The sequence below is a fragment of the Lingula anatina genome, chromosome 8 (assembly GCF_051362555.1).
Source record: "Lingula anatina isolate TDL-2025a chromosome 8, LinAna3.0, whole genome shotgun sequence".
Lineage (NCBI taxonomy): Eukaryota > Metazoa > Brachiopoda > Lingulata > Lingulida > Lingulidae > Lingula > Lingula anatina.
In genome coordinates this window covers 13639288-13662755 of record NC_141774.1, presented here as the reverse complement: position 1 = coordinate 13662755, position 23468 = coordinate 13639288, and the positions used below count along the sequence as shown (strand labels likewise).

General features: G+C 37.1%; 2 protein-coding genes and 2 long non-coding RNA genes across 5 annotated transcripts; 1 reads left to right on the top strand and 3 right to left on the bottom strand.

The window, feature by feature from the left end:
- Positions 1-2317: 2317 nt before the first annotated feature.
- LOC112042703 (short transient receptor potential channel 6-like) lies at positions 2318-7718 on the bottom strand. Its single transcript, XM_086994446.1, has 8 exons — positions 6502-7718; positions 5942-6145; positions 5605-5742; positions 5197-5341; positions 4396-4591; positions 3982-4140; positions 3309-3438; positions 2318-2966 (listed from the first exon to the last, which is right to left on the bottom strand). Exons 1-8 carry the CDS (start codon positions 6587-6589, stop codon positions 2947-2949), a joined length of 1080 nt encoding a protein of 359 aa, XP_086850572.1. The 5' UTR covers positions 6590-7718; the 3' UTR covers positions 2318-2946.
- Positions 7719-8109: 391 nt separating this feature from the next.
- Positions 8110-10505, top strand: LOC147760409 (uncharacterized). The gene is made up of 3 exons (XR_015330869.1): positions 8110-8253; positions 9118-9247; positions 9947-10505. It is a non-coding gene; the product is annotated as an uncharacterized LOC147760409 (long non-coding RNA).
- A 586-nt stretch (positions 10506-11091) lies between these two features.
- LOC147760408 (uncharacterized) lies at positions 11092-14485 on the bottom strand. 2 transcript variants are annotated; one of them, XR_015330920.1, is made up of 4 exons: positions 13870-14485; positions 12611-13821; positions 12112-12167; positions 11092-11599 (listed from the first exon to the last, which is right to left on the bottom strand). It is a non-coding gene; the product is annotated as an uncharacterized LOC147760408 (long non-coding RNA). The 2 variants fall into 2 exon arrangements; XR_015330919.1 differs by having other exon boundaries at positions 13936-14485.
- A 1789-nt stretch (positions 14486-16274) lies between these two features.
- On the bottom strand, positions 16275-18564 carry LOC147760407 (uncharacterized). The gene is made up of 2 exons (XM_087018766.1): positions 16444-18564; positions 16275-16283 (listed from the first exon to the last, which is right to left on the bottom strand). The coding sequence occupies exons 1-2, from the start codon at positions 18562-18564 to the stop codon at positions 16275-16277; spliced, it is 2130 nt and encodes a 709-aa protein (XP_086874892.1).
- Between the last annotated feature and the right edge of the window lie 4904 nt (positions 18565-23468).

Here is a 23468-nt window from a genome sequence, read left to right as displayed (position 1 = left end):
AGTTTTACATTTTATATATATATATTAGGCTTATTGGCGAATGGACTACATGCAAACATTACATCAATTTTAAATTAAATGAAAACTAAAAGCCAAGGATGGAAACAATTGAACATCTATTCATAGATTGTAATCTTGCAAAAAAAATTGTGGAAGCAAATCGAAAACTGGTTTAGGGAAGAAAAGGGAGCCAATATTCATATTTCTGCATCGGATATTATTCTTGGAAATAATGATGAGAAATTGAATTTATTAATTTCACAGGTAAAATATTACATTTACAGTAAATCAAAAAATGGGGGACATCTGTCCTTTAGGGACATCGAATGCTATTTGTGTTAGAAAAAATGCTGTGCTTTTCAATATCTTATTTATTAATGAAAATGATGAGCCATCAGTAGTAGTTATGTGTGTTTGTATGTGTGTGTGAGAGAGAGAAGTAAGCGTGGGGTAAAAAAGAAGTATTATATACTGTAATTAACATTACCTAAGTTCAATAAAAAAACTAAAAGCCAGCCGATTTAAAAAGAGTTTTATCTTTCCTACCACAATATATATATATATATATACAGACTTGACATTTAATATGGAATATTTTTTTCGAAATAATTTTTTATCAGTTTATTCCTATTTTGCTGACTGATAAATGAAAATAAGGATTAAAATCGTGTTTTAATAACTTAAAATTATCTCTTTGATGTCATTGTGACATCAGTTCATTAATGGAATTCGCCAGAGAAGCAAACAAAAACACATTGCCTATTCTATGTCATACGACTCCCATTAAAATATATATTTTGGATCTCCATATTTTCCAAATTATTGTCTGTAAAAGGGTAATACGCTCCACAAAAGACCCTCATGTCAGTTGCTAGTCACAGTAATGGTCGTTGTTACTCCTGGCCTCTTCGTGGCTGTTGCCAGCGCTCTCAAGCGGCAAGGCATTTCTTGGGGGTAGGTTTTTAGAGTTCAATCTGGAATAGCATTCCAGGCATCGGTCTAAAATTGTCCAATCTGGTCCAGTTTTGTTGTAGGACATGTAGGCAGTTGATTGGTGAGTAATGGTCTACCGAAATATTGTCTATGTGGCTCAAATGTGGCGATTTTGATGACCAGGGCAGCTGCTCATTCCCTTGGTTCTGTAAGTTATCTGCTATTAAAAGTGCTCTGTGTGAACCTGCAACCTCATCGTGCAACTTAGAATTGTTCCTAAGGTGCTCCCTATCAAATGATAGTCAAGTGGTTCCGAGATTATTCCTTTATTTGATCTGGTTCAGGTTTTCGTCGATGACTACCACTGGTGTTTTGGCACCAATGTGGAATCTACTCCAAATACTGACGCTGTCAATCACCCTTGTCACTTTAGACCCGGCATATGCTTCGTCGTAGGCCTCTTCTGAATATCTGTAAACTCTGTTTTGACTAATTGGGCGGTACAGGTGAAATCTGACCTCAATAAAGAAAGCCACGCAGTTTCAGTGTTCTACCCAGAATCGTTCATGGCCCCCAATTCATTAGAGAAACAGACGACGATGTTTTGCTGTATACAGTGGGTACCTCGGAGGTCATTTGGTGTTCTTACCTGCTAAAACCAGTTTGGTGTTCGCTAAGGGCTTTGAAAAACGCATTTTAGTGGCAATTTACCCCTCGTTCTGAACGGACTGTGTTTTTTGTTTAGTTGCAGCAGCGTATCCCGAAAGACAGTGGGTCCTGTACCCTGTAGGTAAAATTTTGATACTTTGGGGGTGACCTCTGTGTAGGTACATCAGGCTGGGCATTACTCTATAAAACTGTGGGGACCGTTCCGTTTGGCGCTATGATCTGTCTGGTTATGTCTGTCTTTTTCGCGCCATTCTGCCTTAGATTAACAAATTTGTAATGCACTACTTGACTCATCGTACGCACTGCAAAACTGACGGCTTGCATGCAAAATTTCGAATTCTTCTATGCAATAGTTGCCGAAAAATGGATACTTTTTTGACAGAACCAAGCTTTGCCTAAGCCAAGCTTTGATCAGCCCAAAGGAACACTACCCAATTAAATCACTGCAAATTACATAATGTAGCAGCGCAACAGGCATGAAAGTCAGTTAATTGGTAGTGACACACCTGACTGCACACTTTTACATTCACAAATCTTATATGAGATAGGAGTTTTTTGAAAAAAGAACGTATTTTTACCTAGGTATACCTTCGAAACTGAAATATTCCATATTAAATGTCAAGTCTGTATATATATATATATATATATATATATATATATATATATATATATATATATATATATATTGCATATATATATATTGCAGACTTGATGTAGTTACTTTTTTTTCATATTTCCCACGGATCCATGCAGAGCCCCCGGTGCAAAACATGTTAGGCAGCTAAACACTTTGAACCCCTTAACATCTCAATCAAAACATACACACCCTACACATGTTCACCCGCTAAAAACATTGAAAAAAAATGAGACGAAACGGTTGTATAGAAAGTAGCTATACATGTTCACTATATTAAAAAGTGTAATTAAAAACCGGTTAGGAAAATTCCGCATACAAAAGCTTTACTTTCAGTGACTGAGCTTTTTTTTTTCTTTTTTTTACTTTTATATAAAAAGCAGATATGTTCTAATGCTAATACTGTGACTACTCTATACTCATTATATACACTAAGGTATAAACCAGGCAATGAAGTAAATGCACGACGAATGCGTGTTAATACGAACAATGCAGGATTATATCACTACAGTTATAATTATCTTTTAGAGGGACCACATTTATACCGGTAGAAACAAATTAATTGTATGTAAACTAAAATGGATCGTTATGTACGAATAATACGTAAACGCGCTTAAGCAATGGCAATAAAGAATGTGATGCAGTCATCAACCGCTGTTTCACTGGTTCATGTCTTCACCATCCCGACGTTCCATTTGCTGATGTCTTCATCATCCCGCTGTCCCTTTGGCTGGAAGAAAAATCAACGGATCAAAAGCACCAATTTAGTATTGTAGTTCTTTTATAAAAAAATCCTTGAAGGGTGCGTTTATGCAGGAACTTCTACTACTACGATGCTCACTGCCTATATATTCCATCCGGCTCAAACACGCATGTTGACTGGCAAACAAACGTGTCTCATCTCATGTTTCACGCACTTTCTCCCTGTTTCTCCCTTTCTATCTCACAAACGCACAGAGGAGGAGAGAGAAGGGGAGAGTAGGGAGCACACGTACACGCAGTCATATGGACGTCTCAACTGCTGATGTCATGCAGATAGAGACCTTTTTTATATTAAATTTTTTACAAGTACCTGTAGGTCCCGCCGTCCGGGTGGATGTCAAGCCATGTTTTTTCTGCTCCTCTTCAGCTTTCTTTTTGAACCTTTCTTTAAGAGTTTCCATGATGCCTTCATAATCCTCGTTGCTTTTCTCTATTTCTTTCTGAAGCCAGAAAAGCCTGGATTACTTAAAATTCGAAAATGGGCTCATCTATCAAATCAATCCACCTCCAAAATGTCGTTCCATGTTGTTTTAAGTAAGTTTTAATATAGCTTTTATGTAATTTAGAAAAGGCCTGTCACTGTTGATTATGGTTGGAATAATACATTCCATTTCATAATACTATATTAAGTTATTCACTTCTTTAGAATCGAAATGTTGAAGATAAATAACAGTTTCAACAGTCACAGTTCATTGACTACAATTTCAGTTTATTTTCCCCAAACCCCCACAGTTTGCTATTCTATTTAAACTATATAAGCTATACTATTCAAGCTACAATTTATCCTTATTGAAAGCACAATAAAATTCTATGCTCTGGGGTTTAATGTTACCTACAGACATTTTTTCAATATTACCTTGATACGACAGTAAAATCCACTTCCAAAATTTATTTGAAAAAAAAATACAATTTCTCATTTTATGACTTATAAAAATTTATCATTTTAATTATTTATTATTTTTATCATTAAAGACGTGACACACCTTTTCACTAGGTGCCTCGCATTTCTTGCAGGCGAAGAGATAAAACAACCATTTGGGGCTGGGTATTAAGTTAAATGGGATGGGGAGAGTAGATCCTTCCCCTATATATCCTAACCATAACCTTGTCCTCGCGGCCTTCCATTCGATGTCTGCGTCGTTCTGTAAATATTTTGAATTAAGGAATTACAGCATGTTTGGTGCATGAAGCTGTTGTACAAAAATAATTGATCGTACTTCTTTGGCCATAATTTTAATCACATAGATTATATACCGTGCATGCATAATACTGCTCCGTTTCTTTTATTATTATTATTATTATTATTATTATTATTATTATTATTATTATTATTATTTTAAAGTTATTAGACAAAATACATTAAACATTAATGATTCTATTCAACATCTCATACTTACATGAATAGCTTCAAAAGAGATTGTCATCATAGCAATGAGCATATTGATCAACATTATAACGATGACAATATGGAATGTAGCCACCATAATGATTCCCACTATCTCTACAAACGCGTGCTTCATGTGGATTTCTACGGAACTGGGGTCCCCCAAGCCAAAGATGGACCACATCAGTGTGCGAAATGTGTTGAAAAACCTGCAAAAATACGAATGTGCGGGACATTATGTTAGCATATAAGCAAACACAATAGGACGTTTCGCTGCATACAAAAAAAAAAAAAAAAAAAAAAAAAAAAAACGAAATAAATGTACACAGACGTGCTCGACTTCAAACGGTTCATTAAGTCAAATTGTAAAATATTATTTGTCGTTAAAGGGAAAATAACTCTTAGTATGAGATCTATATTTTACAATAAAAACATTGTGAATAACTCATAGAAATATGATAAATTCTGTTTACAACATAAACTTATAGCTATTATTCTGATATCTCAGATTGTCTTTAGACCACGTGACCTCCATTGATGGCTATTCTCTGTTAAAGCCTCTTAAGAGATTTTAACAAAAAAAACTTTCTTAGGAAAAAAAAACAGGGATTAACTTTGAATGTAAAAATGGATTCATTAACCATTGGTAAGTATGTGAAAATTGTTGTTTACTCCAGGGAAATAATTCATTTTTTGCCGAAACGAAGAATTATTATCCCTTTAAAATAGAATAATGGAAGTAAATTAAAATTCCAATTTTTACAATAAACATACTAGAACCTGTTTTCATAGCATGGGGACTATAAATAATTACCCGTGGAATGCAGAATTAGTCTCCGACCCATCAGGGAGTGTTTGACCCTCATAGAAATGGTAGTGATTGTGCAGTCCAACCGTGAAGGCTATGAACACAATCAGCAGCAAGGCAGCAAAGCGAAAGACATCTGTGATCATCTTGCCTAATAGTTGACAAGACACGTGTAATTAAAAAAAAAAAAACATGAGTCAATTACTTACAATGAAAAAGATTAATACAAACAAAAGGCATCTACCATTCTAAGATTGACATCGCAACTACTGTCGCTAATTGAAGGAAAGAGTGACATACTATTTTGCCAAAACCTTGACTAATTAACCTTACTGACTAACGAATCCTTATTAATGTATGTAGGTTTATTCGTGACAAAGGCATAATTGCCTTAATAATCATATGCGCGCTTACCCAAAACAACTAGAAGTGGACCGACAGACTCGAAAGTCGGTAAAATATACACCAGTCTAGAAAAACTAATGATGTTCGCCAACGCAAACAGGGCATCTGATATAATTTCTGGATCATTTCGTTCCCATTCAAATCGACCTAAAATGCAAAAAGAGTAAGAATGGTACACACGGACAATCATTTATCAAAAACTTAATTAAGATCTAATGGACAATCAACTAAGTTTTTAAAAAAGAGGATAAGAAACACATACTAACACTATTAGGAAAACTAAAACATTTGTCATAACTTACACAATTTTAATTATGCATAGTTCAATTAAACAATCTACACCAACCCATCTGGTAATAATACGTGTACGCCTCTGTTGTATTTTGGTTTACTCCTAATGCGGCTTGTCTTGTCTTGACAATCGAGACTATACGACTGACAAACGAGGCACAATACAATATAACCAAAAGGATATCCAGGATGTTGAAGGCGTTCTGGAAGTAGCGCGTTCCCTGTCGACACAACTGCTTAACCTCAGCCCAAAAATAACCTATAAGATTAAATAAAACATGAAATATATATATATATATATATATATATATATATATATATATATATATATATATATATATATATATATTAGCAATAAAGCAATCCAATATAGACATCGGTCTAGTAAGCGAGCATTGCTAAATATGAAATATAAATTTCTTTTTCAACAGTTACTCACGATAACAGTTGAAAACAATTGATATTTTAGTACACAGTGTAATTACAGGGATTTGTTGATCAAAAATTTGCCTCCGAGAAACTGTACCTATTTAATTTTATCGCAGATAAATCTGGTGCGTACTGTCATATTAATAGCATGGGGTTGGCATTACTTTCAATGTAGTTGTGTCTTACCTATCACGTAGATAAATATTGCATACTCGGACCATCGGAAATCTGTGGCATGAGCGACGTTAGCTTTGTCATCGGGCAAAAAGTACATCGTCAGGATCAGAAGAAACGTGAAATACGATAAGCTATGAGTGTAAAATTTGACACAAGGAGTCCTCAAGAATATGTTGTTCCACTTGATGAACTTACTCTACAAAAAGAAAGGAATGATACACTTCACTTTTGTACAATTGCTAATAATGAAACCAGCGATTAAAACATTTTCAGTTTTCACTCACGAAACAATTGCAATCATCTAATAGCATACATCATTCAACAATCAACGTGTAGGTGCAAAAAGTGCGCCAGCAGCGCAACTAGCACAATATTAGTCCATCCACACATGATTAGCATAGGTAAGATATTGTCACGTGGCCTGCTACCTTTTACCATGCTGGGTTGGGCAGACATTTTGAATGTTAGAGACAGGCAGGATCACGTGTTGGAAGTTTGAGACATGCAGGACCTTGGCAGGAGATCTTAATGGAGTCTGTATTTCACGGTTGCTTGGATGTTTGAAAGCAAGACTTAAGAACACTTCAACCCGTCAACATTCCCGTTATATCAACGTTGAATTGACTGGCCATCGACATTGCTGCACGAGAGAAGAACCCAGTAGTGCGCACAGAGGTGCTGAGTGAAAGGGCAGAGACACTGAAATTGAAATAGCAAATGCTTTTGTTAAGCAAAAAAAAAAAAAAAAAAAAAATTGGGATACATCTTTTTATTTTAAAATTCATTGTTTATTTTTCAATTTACATCTTAAACACAGTAAATAAAATTAAATAAAGCAAAATCAAATCTGTTTTATGTTTCATTTTGGACTAATGACATTCAACTGCAGATTCACTGCGGAGCAGTTCTTTTTGGATGACGGATACCGAACATTGTCTCTGTTCCCCAGGGCCAGTAAAGCTATTTGAATAGCTTTACTGTGCCCTGACACTCAGGGTAGTGTAGTTCAAATTAAACTTGAATCAGATCAAATGCTCGAGGCGTGGCGATATTGTTTATTAATACTTTTGAGTATAAAGTGTTAACAAGTAAATGTGATGCTATTGGAAATATTCTTATTTTAGAAATTTTACTGTTTGAGAAATTTAATTTGCTGCTAATCAATATATATGGTCCAAACAAGGACACGCCAGGATTTTATGAGTATATTGATCAGTGTATAATTAAAAGGACACAAAAGAGGATTTTCGCGCCAAAATTGATTTATCCCGATTTATCCCGAGGTTAACAGTACTTTTCCGCGATTTACCAACCTTTAATCTATCATTCCCGGCACTCGCCATCGCTCTGTAACATTTTTGGAAAATACAATAAAAAGAAAACCTCCGCTTAAGCGGAGGTTTACCAACAACCACCTCCATTTTCATTATTGAGCTCTCTAGACTTCCGGATATCGCGAGATTCTCGTATTGCGACCTAGTTACAACCAGTTCAAGCTGCCGGGAAAAGCCAACATGGCACAGGAGGCTCAATTATGCTGGGAGTCCTTCTAAGAAGCGAAGACAGATAACAAAAAGAAAAAAAGAAACAGCCTTCACAAAAATCAGCACCAGAAAAAACATGCGTAAAACAGTGTATCAGCAAATGAACGACAGGCAAACAATAAACACCGGCGAGGAAGAAGGCAGATGAAAACCTGCTTGGGTGGCCATGCGGATACGAAGAATCGCCTGGCCTGGCCGCGAAGTATTTACTGGATTTGTGAGTACCATTTACAATAATGTTTGAGATAAGACACCAGTGAAAATATTTATTAAGCACAGAGATTTATGTTTATTTACTTGTGTTCGTTGTATTTCTTAACGATTGTCAGGCTCGTCTGTCAAAATATGCCATGAAATTGTAACTAATATGAGTGGTATCGATGACAGAAATTGCAAGTGTTGCTCATATGTCGACTCTGACAGGGTTTGGGTTAGTTTATAGAGCAAAGAAAGTTTAAATAGAAACGGACATGGTGGGAGATACTATAGTCTCATTACATGTACATTACAATGACCGGGCGAATTTTTGACTTACCGAGGGCACATTTCTTGTGCCTCTAACATCTAGGCATACCACAGTAATTAAGACATATGACCAAGATGCTATTTCTTTAGGCATCTAAATCCCAAAATGAATGTGCAGAAGCTGTTATTGTATCTAAGTTTAACTCAGTGTTAAATGGCATGTTAACTATAATTGAAAATATCTTTGAGTAGTATTTTAAAGACAATTTGTCTCCTTTTTACATTAAAAATAAATAAATCAGAAAGGGGATATTGCATGTTTATGTTTGGTCACTCTAATGTATTAAATAGTCCAGAGTAATAATTTAGATCATACAATTTTAACTTTAGAGTTCAACCAGTATTTCGGAGATTAAACCAATATGAAGTGATCAAGAAACTTCAAAATTAAGTTGTAGTTAATACTAGTGCAGTTGAAGATGACAGTGTAGATAATTTAAGGTGATTATATTGAGAAAAATGGCATTTATACTTATTTCAGTTATGTTTTTACATGATTTTTCTCAAACTTGATTATCTTATTTTATGTACTGTTGCTTTTTTTTTTTGGTTGCAGTATCAAGGTAACTTTTTCCTATGGTATGCCTGAACTGGAAGAAGTGCAGATGGAGGAGGAGGATGATGCTGAAGAAGAGGGAATTAAAGGATCCTGATGATCCAACATGGGACTAAAACATGTCTTTAGAGTAAGCAGAATTTTAATAAGCTGATATTCACTCCTCATATATTAGGCATTATAGGTGCATGATTTCTCTTTTATCAATTTTTTTTCCAAATTGGCGACACATAATGTAAACATAATGCAAGACTATTTTCCCCGTCAACTGAAACGAGCTAAGCTTTACCAAAGTATTGTGCACTCAATTCTAGAATATGTCTGCCCTGTGTGGCATCCAGGACTAACTATAGAGCAATGCAAACTCTAAGAGGCTGACCAAACTCGTGCTTTGAAGATTATTTTCCCTGACCTACACTATGATGAAACCCTGAACCTGGCAAATATGTATACTTTAGATAAACGAAGAGATCTGTGCAAAACTTTCTTTTACAAAATAACTGAATCCTCTGACAAACTGAATCACATCTTTATTGATCAATCCAATCGTCTTTTAAGATCAAACAATAGTAACAAAGTGCCACAATTTAAGACCGACAGATTCTGATGCTCTTTTATTCCGTATGCACTTTTAAATTTCCAATAGTATTATGTTGTCTTTTATCCTAAGTACAATAATTTTAAAGTTCAATTAGCAGTCTTTTAACTCAGTTTTATTCAAGCAAATATTCACTTTATTTTCATTATAATTTTCTTAACACTATGTACAACTTCAACCCACTGGGTTGCAATCTTAATAAATTATTATTATTTTGATTTGCTTTTTTAGACCTTAAGGTTATGAGCAACTGCCAGTATGATGTCCTGAAGAAGAGTTTTTTACATGGAAGAGGAACTCCATGGCTCTCCACCAAAAAAAGAGGGACCTTTCTTGAGGGTCCAAAGCGGGGACGAGTTGGATAGTGAGAGACTTTTCCTGACTTTCAAGTGCTGCTTACAGGATATATTCAGTGAACTCATCTTGCCACTGTGACAAAAGCATAATCTGTTGACTTCAAACCATCTAGCACTGGCATTTATGCTATAATGCAGACAGATTGGAAGTCAATGTGGTCTTTCCTCCCAAACCTAAGTCATATGCCTGATATTGAGAATAAACCATTTTGGTCCAGCATTTACTTCTTAAATCTAAATGACATCAAATGTATTATGGAATATGGTACTGGTGGCATATTGTGATTTCTACTTGATTTTAAACCAGTGTGTTGTTAGATTTTGTAAGATCACCAGTTGCAGTTTTGTGACTTTGTTACAGCATAAAATTCTGTATTTGGCAAATGACTGCATGTCATTTCTTTTAAGACCTACAAAAATGGTTTGAGTGAACACTTGTGCCTGTATTCAATTCTCCACTCAGCCAATATTTAGAATTCATGCAGGGAAGCCATGCCTGTATTTTTTAAAGAAATATTTATACCTTTCTATTTATTCCCTGCACATCTTGGAAAAGTATGTGTGAATATCTTACCGATGAAACAATTTATGTTTGTGTAAGTTGGGTTGGTCCTTTCTTATGACACATCCCTTTGCATGTAGACTTTTGTGTCAGCTCACATGAGTCAATACGCTGACAGAGAGGGGGATAATTTGTTGATCTGCAATCCTCATGGGTCTGCATGTACATCAGACTCTTAACATGATAGCCTGGCTATTAATAAGTCTCTCTCAAAAATGTTATCATACTATAATGTGTACTGCACAATGTGAAAGTTTGTGAATGCTTGAATAGAAGGCTTATTTCTGAAGATGGCATTAATAAGTATGAAAATAATTATGCATTCTAGCTTCCAAAATCTGTGTATGTCTTATTCATTACATGTGACAGGTAATAATAAAGATGATTTGGCCAAATTCCAAACTTATGTAGCAAACTTTTTTTATTCTTCTATTTTTGCCAAATATAATTAAAAGATGTTTCAAAATTTAAACTTTTATTTCATTCATAATCTCTACCCAGTTAATGCTACATTGATACTGCAGCTTATGCTTTGTACATAACAATATGTTAATTAATAATAACAGTTGGATAGTACATGTTGTTAATTTACTAAAGGGCTAGTTCTTAGAAAAACATGTTCGACATTGAAATATATTCTAAAAAAGTTTTCAAGAATTGCATTAGAATTGAATCTTTGGATGTATTTGACAAAATTATAAAATTATTGAAGAGTTGATGATGCCCAGAAAATAAAGGCCTTGAGGCTCTCGCTGATCTCAGTCTTGTCACTTTAAATACATGTACATGGGCATTATAATATAAAACTGTTCACTCGGTTTTGGTAAAAGGTGGTGGATCGTGGTCATCGCTGCAAATTTTTTGTAGCAGTCTTTTCCACAACTTGTCACACCGACATTGAAGTGATGCAGTATTGTAAGATTGGAGTGCTTCCTGGTATGAGTTTTCCAGATATAACTTGAGGCACTGTAATAGTAAAATTACATAAAATGGTTATAAAGAAAAAAATGTATTGATATTATCATAACAGCACTATTCTTTAACAAAAATCAACAAATTAGAGGGCATGATCACTACATGATAACAAGCTTATAATAAAGAAGCAAGTCTGATTATGGCAAAAAAAAAAAAAAAAAAATTAAATTTAAATATCTGTAGCTGCATTAAATCATAAAGGCCACAAGAAGAAATAACATAATCACACATGATTTCAAAGAACTGATGTAAAAAAATCACACTTATATTCCCCACTTGGAATTAGAATTTTGACTAGGTAATTTACTACAGTATAGTGCTAAACCATTCCAAATGGCACTGTTCGCCCTCTAAAATACCAAAGTTTTAAGCAGGCCCAGAACCCCACGCCAACTAGGGGGGGGGGGGGGTCGGCTTTGCATCCGCGGACCCCCCCCCGTCCCCCCCTCCTTTCAAATAATCCTGGATCCGCCCATGTTATACTGCTAAAATTATTAACATACCTGACCTCTTCACTCGTGCTTGAAGGGGTGTATCACCCAATTCCTCCTCTGAAAGGCTAAAAAAATTATTCCTTATAATCATATTCATTTACAATATTATTAAATTTACAAATAAGCTAACGTAGTTACGTGATGTACAAAGAACACCCTCTATCCCCACTAGTGCTCGAGTTACATCGTATATCTCATGGGATTCCCCTGAGAGAATATGGTGTGAGGTTAGTCTGTAAGTACTGGTAGATGGCCACATTGAGCAGAAAAGGGTATTCCTCCTGCTTTACAGACCTATACACCTCAGGGGTAAAGTGCACTATCTCGCTTCATAATATAACTACTAGTCTAGTAGTACGTACCCAGTGCTAGTGATTTGGCTGCGAGTGCGTTACCCGAGGAAACGTTAATTATTAGCAGTTATCTACGCTTTTTAACTTCCTCTGCCAGATATTTTGATTTCCATCTTCCCATTTAAAAGTACTTTTGGTAAATATAACTCGCTTACCTGCAAAGATTCGGTGAGCAATTCCTCTTCTCCTTCACGTCCACGCTCACTTTCGAAACGACATGCTGTCTGCATTGTTTACATCTCGTATCTGAGTCGAGAAGCCGCGTTATTTCAAACTGTGTCAAGATGGCTGACGCCCGGGGTTCGAAAGTGGACGGTGAATATGATTTTTTTTTTCGATATTGATTAAGGCCATTAACCTGCCATTTTATGCTTTACCCATAGCAATTGTTCTCAGATAAGTTAAAAAAGAAGCAATCCATGCACTAAAAAGGCGTTTTAAATCCTATTTTTTGTCCCTTTAACTCAGATTATGTTTTTTTTGCTGATTACAGGTGATTGGAACCTTGTACAGGAGCCAAAATTAGATTGTTATAATTATAGGTTTGTGAATAATCCTAGAGCCAGAGAGAAGGTACTTGGGATAAAAGCTAAACACAACTTAAATGATTCCTGGAGATTAAAACATGGTAAAGCGAAAAGGTATACATGGAGGGCTAGCAATCCAGTTAAAAAAGCTAGCCTCGGTTTCTTTTTAAATTCATCTGAATTACTCAATATGATTGAAAACATTGCAATCAAGCCAGGATATAGAACAGACCATGCTATAGTAGAAATGACTGTAAAAGTCGCTTCTTTCAAACGCGGTAAAGGCTTTTGGAAACATAATAATCTGCTTCTTAAAGATAAAGAGTATAGAGATCTAGTAAGTAAAGTAATTAATAAAACGAAAATGCAATATGCGGCCACTCCCTTTTTAAGAGAAGCTGTGCCAAATATTGACGATGAGATACTATCGTTTATTATTGACGATTAGCGGTTTTTTGAGCAACTTCTTTTAAATATAAGGGGACATTCTATGTCCTATGCATCGGCAAAGAAAAGAGAGAGGGAGAAGGCTGAGGATAATTTAATAGAAAAAATAAGTAAACTGGAAAATCAAAATAATGAAAATATTGATGAATTAGGGCAATATAAAAGAGACTTAGAGGAACGTAGAACAGAAAAACTAAAGGGTGTTACGGTCCAACACGGCCCGCACATAAAAAAAAAACACACAAACAACAGTGTATCAACTATGAAAATAATATTCTATGTCCATATCTGTCCAACTGCCTTTTATCGAAGCGCCGTTTTCCACTTGAGGCTGAGATTCTGTGCTGCTGCCTTTCATAGTGAGTTAAGTTAGGCTTCAAATAGTCCAGGTCCTAAAATACAGTTTTTGCACTGTCAAAGTTCAAACTGTTCACACTCACGTGTTGCGTTCTCCAGCGTCTCAAATAGTTTTTTGCACTGTCAAAGTTCAAACTATTCACACTCACGTGTTGCGTTCTCCAGTGTCTTAAATACAGTTTTTCACTGTCAAAGTCCAGACTGTTCACACGCACGTTTTGCGTTCACCAACATCCCGCACTCAAATCAGTCCCGCACTTAATAACGTCACACCTCCCTCCTTAAAGGGAAAAGTTGGAATCTATGACAACTTTTTTTTTTTTTTTTAAACAAAACTTAACTACATGATCGAGAAAGTGCATCTGCAATTACATTGTCAACACCACGGATATGCTTTACATCCAGACTAAACTCTTGCAGTAACAAACTCCAGTTCAACAATCTTCTGTTCTTATTCTTTAACTTATCAAGAAAAGTCAGTGGGTTATGATCTGTATATACAACAATTGGTTGACATGATGCAGAAACATAAACTTCAAAATGCTGTAAAGCTAAAACTAAAGCTAAGGCTTCCTTTTCAATGGTAGAATAATGTCTTTGGTGAACATCAAACTTCTTGGAAAAGTAACAAACAGGATGTTCAATATCATTGTCATCTACCTGTAATAACACAGCACCCGCTCCAACATCACTTGCATCTACTGCTAAACTACAGACTTTACATTTAATATGGAATATTTCAGTTTCGAAGGTTTACCTGGGTAAAAATACGTTCTTTTTTCAAAAAACTCCGATTTCATATAAGATTTGTGAATGTAAAAGTATGCAGTCATGTGTGTCACTACCAATTAACTGACTTTCATGCATGTTGCGCTGCTACACTATGTAATTTGCAGTGATTTAATTGGGTAGTGTTCCTTTGGGCTGATCAAAGCTTGGCTTAGGCAAAGCTTGGTTCTGTCAAAAAAGTATCCATATTTCAGCAACTACTGCATAGAAAAATTTGAAATTTTGCATGCAAGCGGCCAGTTTTGCAGTGCGTAAGATGAGTCAAGAAGTGCATTACAAATGTGTTAATCTAAGGCAGAATGGCGCGAAAAAGACAGACATCACCAGACAGATCATAGCGCCAAACGGAACGGTCCCCACAGTTTTATAGAGTAATGCCCAGACTGATGTACCTACACAGAGGTCACCCCCAATGTATCAAAATTTTACCTACAGGGTACAGGACCCACTGTCTTTCGGGATACGCTGCTGCAACTAAACAAAAAACACTTAGTCCGTTCAGAACGAGGGGTAAATTGCCACTAAAATGCGTTTTTCAAAGCCCTTAGCGAACACCATACTGGTTTTAGCAGGTAAGAACACCTAATGACCTCCGAGGTACCCACTGTATACAGCAAAACATCGTCGACTGTTTCTCTAATGAATTGGGGGCCATGAACGATTCTGGGCAGAACACTGAAACTGCGTGGCTTTCTTTATTGAGGTCAGATTTCACCTGTAACGCCCAATTAGTCAAAACAGAGTTTACAGATATTCAGAAGAGGCCTACGACGAAGCATATGCCGGGTCTAAAGTGACAAGGGTGATTGACAGCGTCAGTATTTGGAGTAGATTCCACATTGGTGCCAAAACACCAATAGTAGTCATCGACGAAAACCTGAACCAGATCAAATAAAGGGATAATCTCGGAACCACTTGACTATCATTTGATAGGGGGCACCTTAGGAACAATTCTAGGTTGCACGATGAGGTTGCAGGTTCACACAGAGCACTTTTAATAGCAGATAACTTACAGAACCAAGGGGATGAGCAGCTACCCTGGTCATCAAAATCGCCACATTTGAACCACATAGACAATATTTCGGTAGACCATTACTCACCAATCAACTGCCTACATGTCCTACAACAAAACTGGACCATATTGGACAATTTCAGACCGATGCCTAGAATGCTATTCCAGATTGAACTCTAAAAACCTACCCTCAAGAAATGCCTTGCCGCTTGAGAGCGCTGGCAACAGCCACGAAGAGGCCAGGCGTAACAACGACCATTACTGTGACTAGCAACTGACATGAGGGTCTTTTGTGGAGCGTATTACCCTTTTATAGACGATAATTTGGAAACTATGGAGATCCAAAATATCTCTTTTAATGGGAGTCGTATGACATAGAATAGGCAATGTGTTTTTGTTTGTTTCTCTGGCGAATTCCATTAATGAACTGATGTCACAATGACATCAAATAGATAATTTAAAGTTATTAAAACACGATTTTAATCCTTATTTTCATTTATCAGTCCGCAAAATAGGAAAAAACTGATAAAAAATTATTTCGAAAAAAATATTCCATATTAAATGTCAAGTCTGTAAAAGGTTTCTGGAAGTCTGGGGCTTGAAGAACAGGGTTTGCACACAGCAAAGATTTGACCCTACCAAAAGCTTTTTGGCATGAATCAGACCACACAATCTTAGTGTTTTTCTTCAACAAATCTGTAAGTGGTGAGGTAATATCAGCAAAGTTTCTACAAAACTTTCTATAATAACCAGCCATGCCCAAAAATCGCATCAGACTGCGTTTGTTGTGAGGTATAGGGAAATTCACTATGTCCTGAATTTTTGCCTCAATAGGGGCCACTTTCCCATGACCTACCACATGTCCCAAATAGACCACACTGGCTTGACAAAAGTCACTTTTTGCCAAATTAACAGTCAAATGTGCTTCCTTCAATCTCTGAAGCACTTTACCCAGCAAAAGGAGGTGTTGTTCAAAGGTGTCACTGTACACAACAATATCGTCTATGTATACCTCCACACCATCAATATCTGCTAAACACTCATTCATCATACGTTGAAATGTCGCTGGTGAATTTTTCATACCAAAAGGCATGACCTTGTACTGATATAGACCCTTTGGGGTGACGAAAGCTGATATTTCTTTTGCCCTTTCTGTTAAAGGGACACACCAGTATCCTTTCAGTAGGTCACATTTTGTGATGTACTTTGCTTTACCGATCTTGTCAATGCAATCAGCCATTCTAGGTATGGGATAAGAATCAGTTTTTGACAAAGAATTCACTTTTCGAAAGTCCGTACAAAACCTCACAGACCCATCCGACTTTGGTGTCAGAACACAGGGTGAAGCCCAACTGCTCTGACTCACCTCAATAATACCATTTTCCAACATGTATGACACCTCTTTGTCCATCGCTTCAGCTTTATGAGGATTTACACGATAAGGATGTTGCTTTACAGGCATTGCATCACCAACATCAACATCATGCTCGGCTATGTGAGTCTTGTTAGGCACATCAGGGAATACACTCTGGTACTCCAACAACAATGTTCTCAGCTCACTTGACTCTAGAGGGGACAGATGACTTAACTTTGCATCGAGGTTTTCCAAAATATCTGAATTGCAAAGTCTCACAGGGCACTTTTCTTCTGGTTCAACACCTGGGCTAGATTCTGATACAACACCTACAGGCAAAACTTTATCTGACCTCTGGTGATATGCTTTTAGCATGTTCACGTGACACAACTGAGTAGCTTTACGCCGATCAGGGGTTTTAACAACATAATCAACCTCATTAACCCTCTTCAGAATCTCATAAGGACCCTGGTATCTAGCTTGCAAAGGACTACCTGGAATAGGTAACAGCACCAAGACCTTGTCACCTGGGCAAAAATTGCGATCACATGCCACTTTATCATACAACCTCTTCATCTTGACCTGAGACAACTTAAGGTTCTCATGAGCCAACTCACACGCCCTATGCAGTCTCTCCTTGAACCTGGACACATATTCCAACAAACTAACATCCTCTGAATCTTCCTGCAACCACTTTTCTTTCAACAACTTCAATGGTCCTCGAACACTATGCCCGAACACCAGCTCAAAAGGATTAAAGCCTAACGACTCCTGTACAGACTCTCTGACTGCAAACAACAACAAAGGGACCCCTTCATCCCAATCCTTCTCATTTTCGAAGCAAAATGTTTTTATCATATTCTTTAATGTAGAATGAAATCTTTCTAACACCCCTTGTGATTCTGGGTGGTAAGCGCTTGATGTAATCTGTCTAGCCCCTAATTCACATACAACTTGCTGAAATAGACCGGACATAAAATTCGAACCTTGGTCTGACTGAATTTCTTTAGGTAATCCGACTAATGTGAAGAAATTGATGAGAGCCTTGATAATCTTTGGAGCTGTAATGTTTCTGAGCGGGATTGCTTCGGGAAAACGTGTGGATGCGCACATAACTGTCAACAAATACTGATTTCCAGACTTCGTTTTTGGCAGAGGACCTACACAATCCACAATGACCCTACTAAACGGCTCCTCAAATGCTTTAATGGGCTTGAGTGGAGCAACGGGAATTTTCTGATTGGGTTTTCCAACCATCTGACAACTGTGACAGGTTTTACAAAACTGTGATACGTCCTTTCTTAACCTAGGCCAATAGAAATGTCTCATGATTTTATCACACGTTTTGTTCACCCCTAAGTGACCACCCATGGGAACTTCATGCGCCAACTTCAACACTTCCTCCCGATACACTCTAGGCACAACAATCTGGTTCAAAACTAACCAATCCTCAGAGGCTGGGACTTCGGGGGGCCTCCACTTCCTCATCAAAACACCATTCTTAACAAAGTAGCCTACTGGAACCTGCGAAAGTTCTTCTTCTGAGAGAATTTTATCAAAACATGAGGATAATTCAGGATCTTTCTCCTGCTCACAAACAAGCTGGTTTCTAGAAAAGGACATTTTTGCCTTTGACTTGCTAGAATCCTCAGAACCAGTGACATGATTAAAAGGAACATCCACGGGACCTTAAAAATGTTGCTGACAGGTCAATAAGGTCATCCTCTGTCTCAACAACGATATTCTGGGCATCAGCCATCTTTTTGGCTAGAGCTCTAGTCACCGCACAAGAAGGAAACACACTGGGATCCTCTTTAACCACAGGGTCACTTTGGGACAACGGGACTGGCTCAGAAACCACCATGGGTTCCGCGACAACTTTGCTCCCTGCCAAATCATTCCCCAACAATAAAGAAACACCTTTGACCGGCAGAGTGGGCATAACACCAACAACTACAGAACCTGACACAATATCTGATTTCAGGTTAACATGGTGTAAAGGAACTGTCACAAAACCACCTTCAATACCCTGCGCAATCATATACTCACCAGTGGCAGAATGTGAATCAGACGGTAACACATCCTCCAACAATAAAGACTGAGTAGCACCAGTATCACGCAGTATCTTGATGGGAACAGGGCTGGTTTGATCACAAAATGAAACAGATCCTTCAGATACAAAAGGAATAAACTCCTCCCTAATTTCAGATTTCAAGACAGTATGTTCAGGAGTAAGTGATCCAGTGGAATGTGGCTTATAACATGATACAAATGCATTAGGATTTGGTTCCCTTTGCTTCTTCCTTTTTAAGGAGTAACAGTCTGACATAACATGACCCGGTTTTTTACAGTAATGACATATAATGCCTGTCAGCTTTGACTGACCGGAGGCTGACAGCTTTGACTGAACAGGACCTGATGGCTTTGATGGGCCATTTTCATGCCGTGGAGCATTCTTGGAACCACTATGCTCGTTAACACCTTTTTTTCCATAATCTGATTTATGTGTCAACACATAATCATCAGCCATTACAGCAGCTTCCTTTAAGGTTTCAACCCTGTGTTCACTTAAGTAAGTCTTGAGATCATCACGAACACACCTCTTAAACTCCTCAATTAGAATAGTTTGTCTCAATTTTTCAAAGTCATTCACCTTATTGGAGCTACACCACCTGTTAAACAACGTTTCTCTTTCATGTGCAAACTCAACAAATGTTTGAGTATCCTGTTTCCTATGACCCCTAAACTTTTGACGGTAAGCCTCTGGAACCAACTCGTAAGCTTTGAGGATAGCTGCCTTCACCACGTTGTAATCTAGGCATTGATCTGCAGACAGTGCAGTGTATGCTGTCTGAGCTTTACCTTTAAGCACACTTTGTAACAGGACTGCCCACTTACTAACAGGCCACTCAAGACTTCCAGCAACCTTCTCAAAGTAAAGAAAGTACTTATCCACCTCATTTTCATTAAATGGGGGTACCAGTCTGACATTCTTACTAAAATCAAATTTAGATTCAACAGTGGCGAATTTTGATTCAAGCTCTTTGAAGCGTTTATCTGCCTCAATTTTTTTGTATTTCAATTTCTTTATTTGCCTCAATTCTACGCTTTTCAAGCTCAGCCTGGATCTCAGCTTGAGCAGCTTGAAGTTTAGCCTTCTCCAACTGAATTTCCTCAAGACGAATTTGTTTATCTGCCTCAATTTTTTCTGCTGCCATGGATGAATCTAGAGTATCAGTATATTCGGAAAGACTTTCTTCAGGTAAAAGGCCTTCATCAACTAAACACTCTACAATTAATTTTGTGATTTCGGACTTCCTCATGGACCTTTTAACATCTATCTCCAACATTCGGGCAACCTCTAGTAATTCTACAGTCATAAGATTATGTATGTGTGCATTTATTCCATCTAACGTAAGAAGATTAGATACAATTATAACGTCAGAAAATACAATAGAGGGAGTGTGATAATGATAGGGTCGCTAAACGAATTTGACGGAATATAGTGACTAGCCTAATCGTCTTGTCGCCTGGTTAAGCACGCCCCCTTAGAGTACTTAAATAAACAAAAGGTCTTCCATAGAGAACTATCCTTTTGTTCAACAGCTTCGCGCGTGCAGCGGATTATGTATATAGTGACGCTATACAGCTAACTGCAGTTAAATCTGTGAAAGCTGTTATTTAATTTATTCTGCTGTGTCGGACGTTGTGGGCCAGCCCAATGGTTCATTCACTCATTCTTTTCTGAAGATTGGTGATGCATATTTTGAATGCTTAATTATTTGCCCTCCTTCTTACAAGAGAAAGTAAAAGGGGAGAGAAACAGAGACAGTGTCAAATAAAAAGGGTAAAGAGTAATATAATACATTAATTAAAGGGACTCGCGGTAGGAGAAACGATAGACTGTTTTGCATCAAGGTATGCAATTATAATCCCACATGGCCATCGCATATACGGCCGTAGTTTAAATACATTACTCATAGTTGTATTAAATTACATTATTTTGCTGAATAGACATACATTTTAAAGTTGGTCTTTCAGGAAATCGTTTTGTTTGAAATAACACAAACGACAGAGGTGAAATCACATATAAATTTATTCTGAAATAAAATGTTTCGCTAGATCGTGTTTACACTCAGCGAAATGCACATAGTGATTATATTCAATGTGCCATCATTTAATTGCTTTCTCGGTTTAATTAATTGACGATAATAATTGCAGTAAGCAGGAAGGAGGAAATGCTGAAGACAAAACAACGCCGTGGGTATGTGTGACTTTCTCACTTAACATTTTCTATGATGCTGTCAAAGGAAAAATAACCGAGATAGCGATCATTTAAACCGCTGCTGTTTACAGGTGGACTTCTTCGTTTATCATTTAAATGCCCCCTCCCCCAGCAGACCCAACTTGAGGAATGCCATTGTAGCTACAGTACACTGTATATCAAACCCCGGTCCAAGTTATGAACTTTTTTAAATATCGATTACAACATGCTGTACAATGACTGAGTCGTGAAAGGGGTATTGGACTTCTTTACGTTAAAAACAAATTCATTTCGAAATCAAAAGAGCATTTTTTTTTTGGGGGGGGAGGGGGGGCGTGGGGGGAGGTAAATAGTAACTAATTCCGTAATCCTTCTTGCACATTTATTTAATCGTATCAAAACGTTTGATATACAATGTTCACTAGTGTCATGATTTTGGCGATTTATTAAAACCATATTTGTACAAAATAGGTTAGCATAAGTTAGGCAAAAACCAGTGTGAAGAACAACTCCCTTTTTAAGTGAGGCAAGACAACCTATTCAAACTGATTATAACCTTGATAAAGACACAAGGCAAAGGAGTTATGTAAACTAGCGTGTGAAAACACATTCTTTGTCACTGTTACAAGACAATGGAGGCGACCAAGTGGAGTAATTACAATATACCCTTGTACAGTCAAAGAGAAATTAGTTATGCCAGCTTACTTCGGGTCAGCCCTTAATTTGCTTGTTCGAAAGAAAGAGATAGATGTCGCAACGCGAATCCTTTTATTAACCCTTCATGGGTTTGTGTAAAAGTGTGAAAGACAGGCAACGATCTCGAGTCGCTGTTGATATTGTTCGCAATTAATATTGGAGTATACCGCCTACATGTAAACATCAGACAAGGCGTTGAGATCGATAAAAGTGGAGGTTTATCTGAAAAATTAGATGCCATTTTTGTGAAATGACTTATTAAATGATGTGCATGTACCTAACATGTTTAAATTCTTGATTCTTATTATTTGAAACATCTTCATACACGGCCTCATATTTATATTTCTCTCAGGCCATACTCATTTGCTTGTATAACATGGGACTCTAAAGCACAGGGCATTGTGAAAGTTAATTGGCTACAGAGACTTGTTATCCTTCATGTATTTATATAGCGTGGATGAACTAGAAACATGCTTTACTTAGCTTTACTTAAATTGACTTGATGTTAACCTAACACTGGTTTTAAAAGAAGAAATATTAATATGTTCGATGGATTAAATCACCGACACCGTTCTATTTTAACTTGGTCAAATACACAGTAATACAGATAATATTTATAAGTTGTCTGTCGTTCAGCACGCATTATAGGCGAGTAGCCAAACAGTGACGATGATCAATCCAAGTAAAATTTAGGCATGTGTTGTTTACAAAATAGATCATGATGAATAAACCTACGCTTTAATAAACAATCACCACACGGTTCTGTTTTTGTCATTTAAAAGCTTTCGTTTAAAGACGCTCAATGATATCAAAAATGATTCGACCCTGTAAAAATGGACCGGTTCAAGGGGCATTTTTTGTTTCAGCTAGGGGGATTTCAGGAAGAGGATTCAGTGTAGGTGTTTCCTCGGATGATAGCAGCATCACACCCTAGGTCTAAGCCAGTTGACTAGAAGCTTTTTGTCCAACCATCTTATTCCTACTACTAAACTTATAACTCTAAACCTCAAAGGTTTATGCGGAAAAAATATTTAAACTAAATGAGGTGTATTGACAGAGGCACAAGTACAATCCAACGCCAACGTGCAACAGGGGAAAGTCTGTCAGTGTATTACATAATATATGAAAGTGCGGTCAATATTAACAGTGTAAGACATCAGTTAAAGAGGAGGGGGTCTTACTATCTTTTGTTAAACGCGACTGTTATTATCTCTCGAACAAGCTTAAACCATGCCTTATACAATTACTGTGTCTCCGGCTGTCGTGCAGAAACGGCATGTCGAACATATTTTGCTACAGTTACAAACAGGACAAACTAGCGACTTGTTCTAGATCGCTCTAGTAAGAAAGTATAAGTGCGGCGCCCGGGCAAAACAATCAACTACCCGGTCTAACATTCATATCTTAGCGTTTACATATGACGCACAAAGAGCTAAGTACATATGATGCGCAATGAGCTAAGCAATTAGCCTTAACAAAGTGGTCCGTTTTAAAACAACAACGAGAAAAAAGAACGCCTTGTCATAGTTATGAGACAAATCGCTTGCAACGTGCAACAAGGGGGATG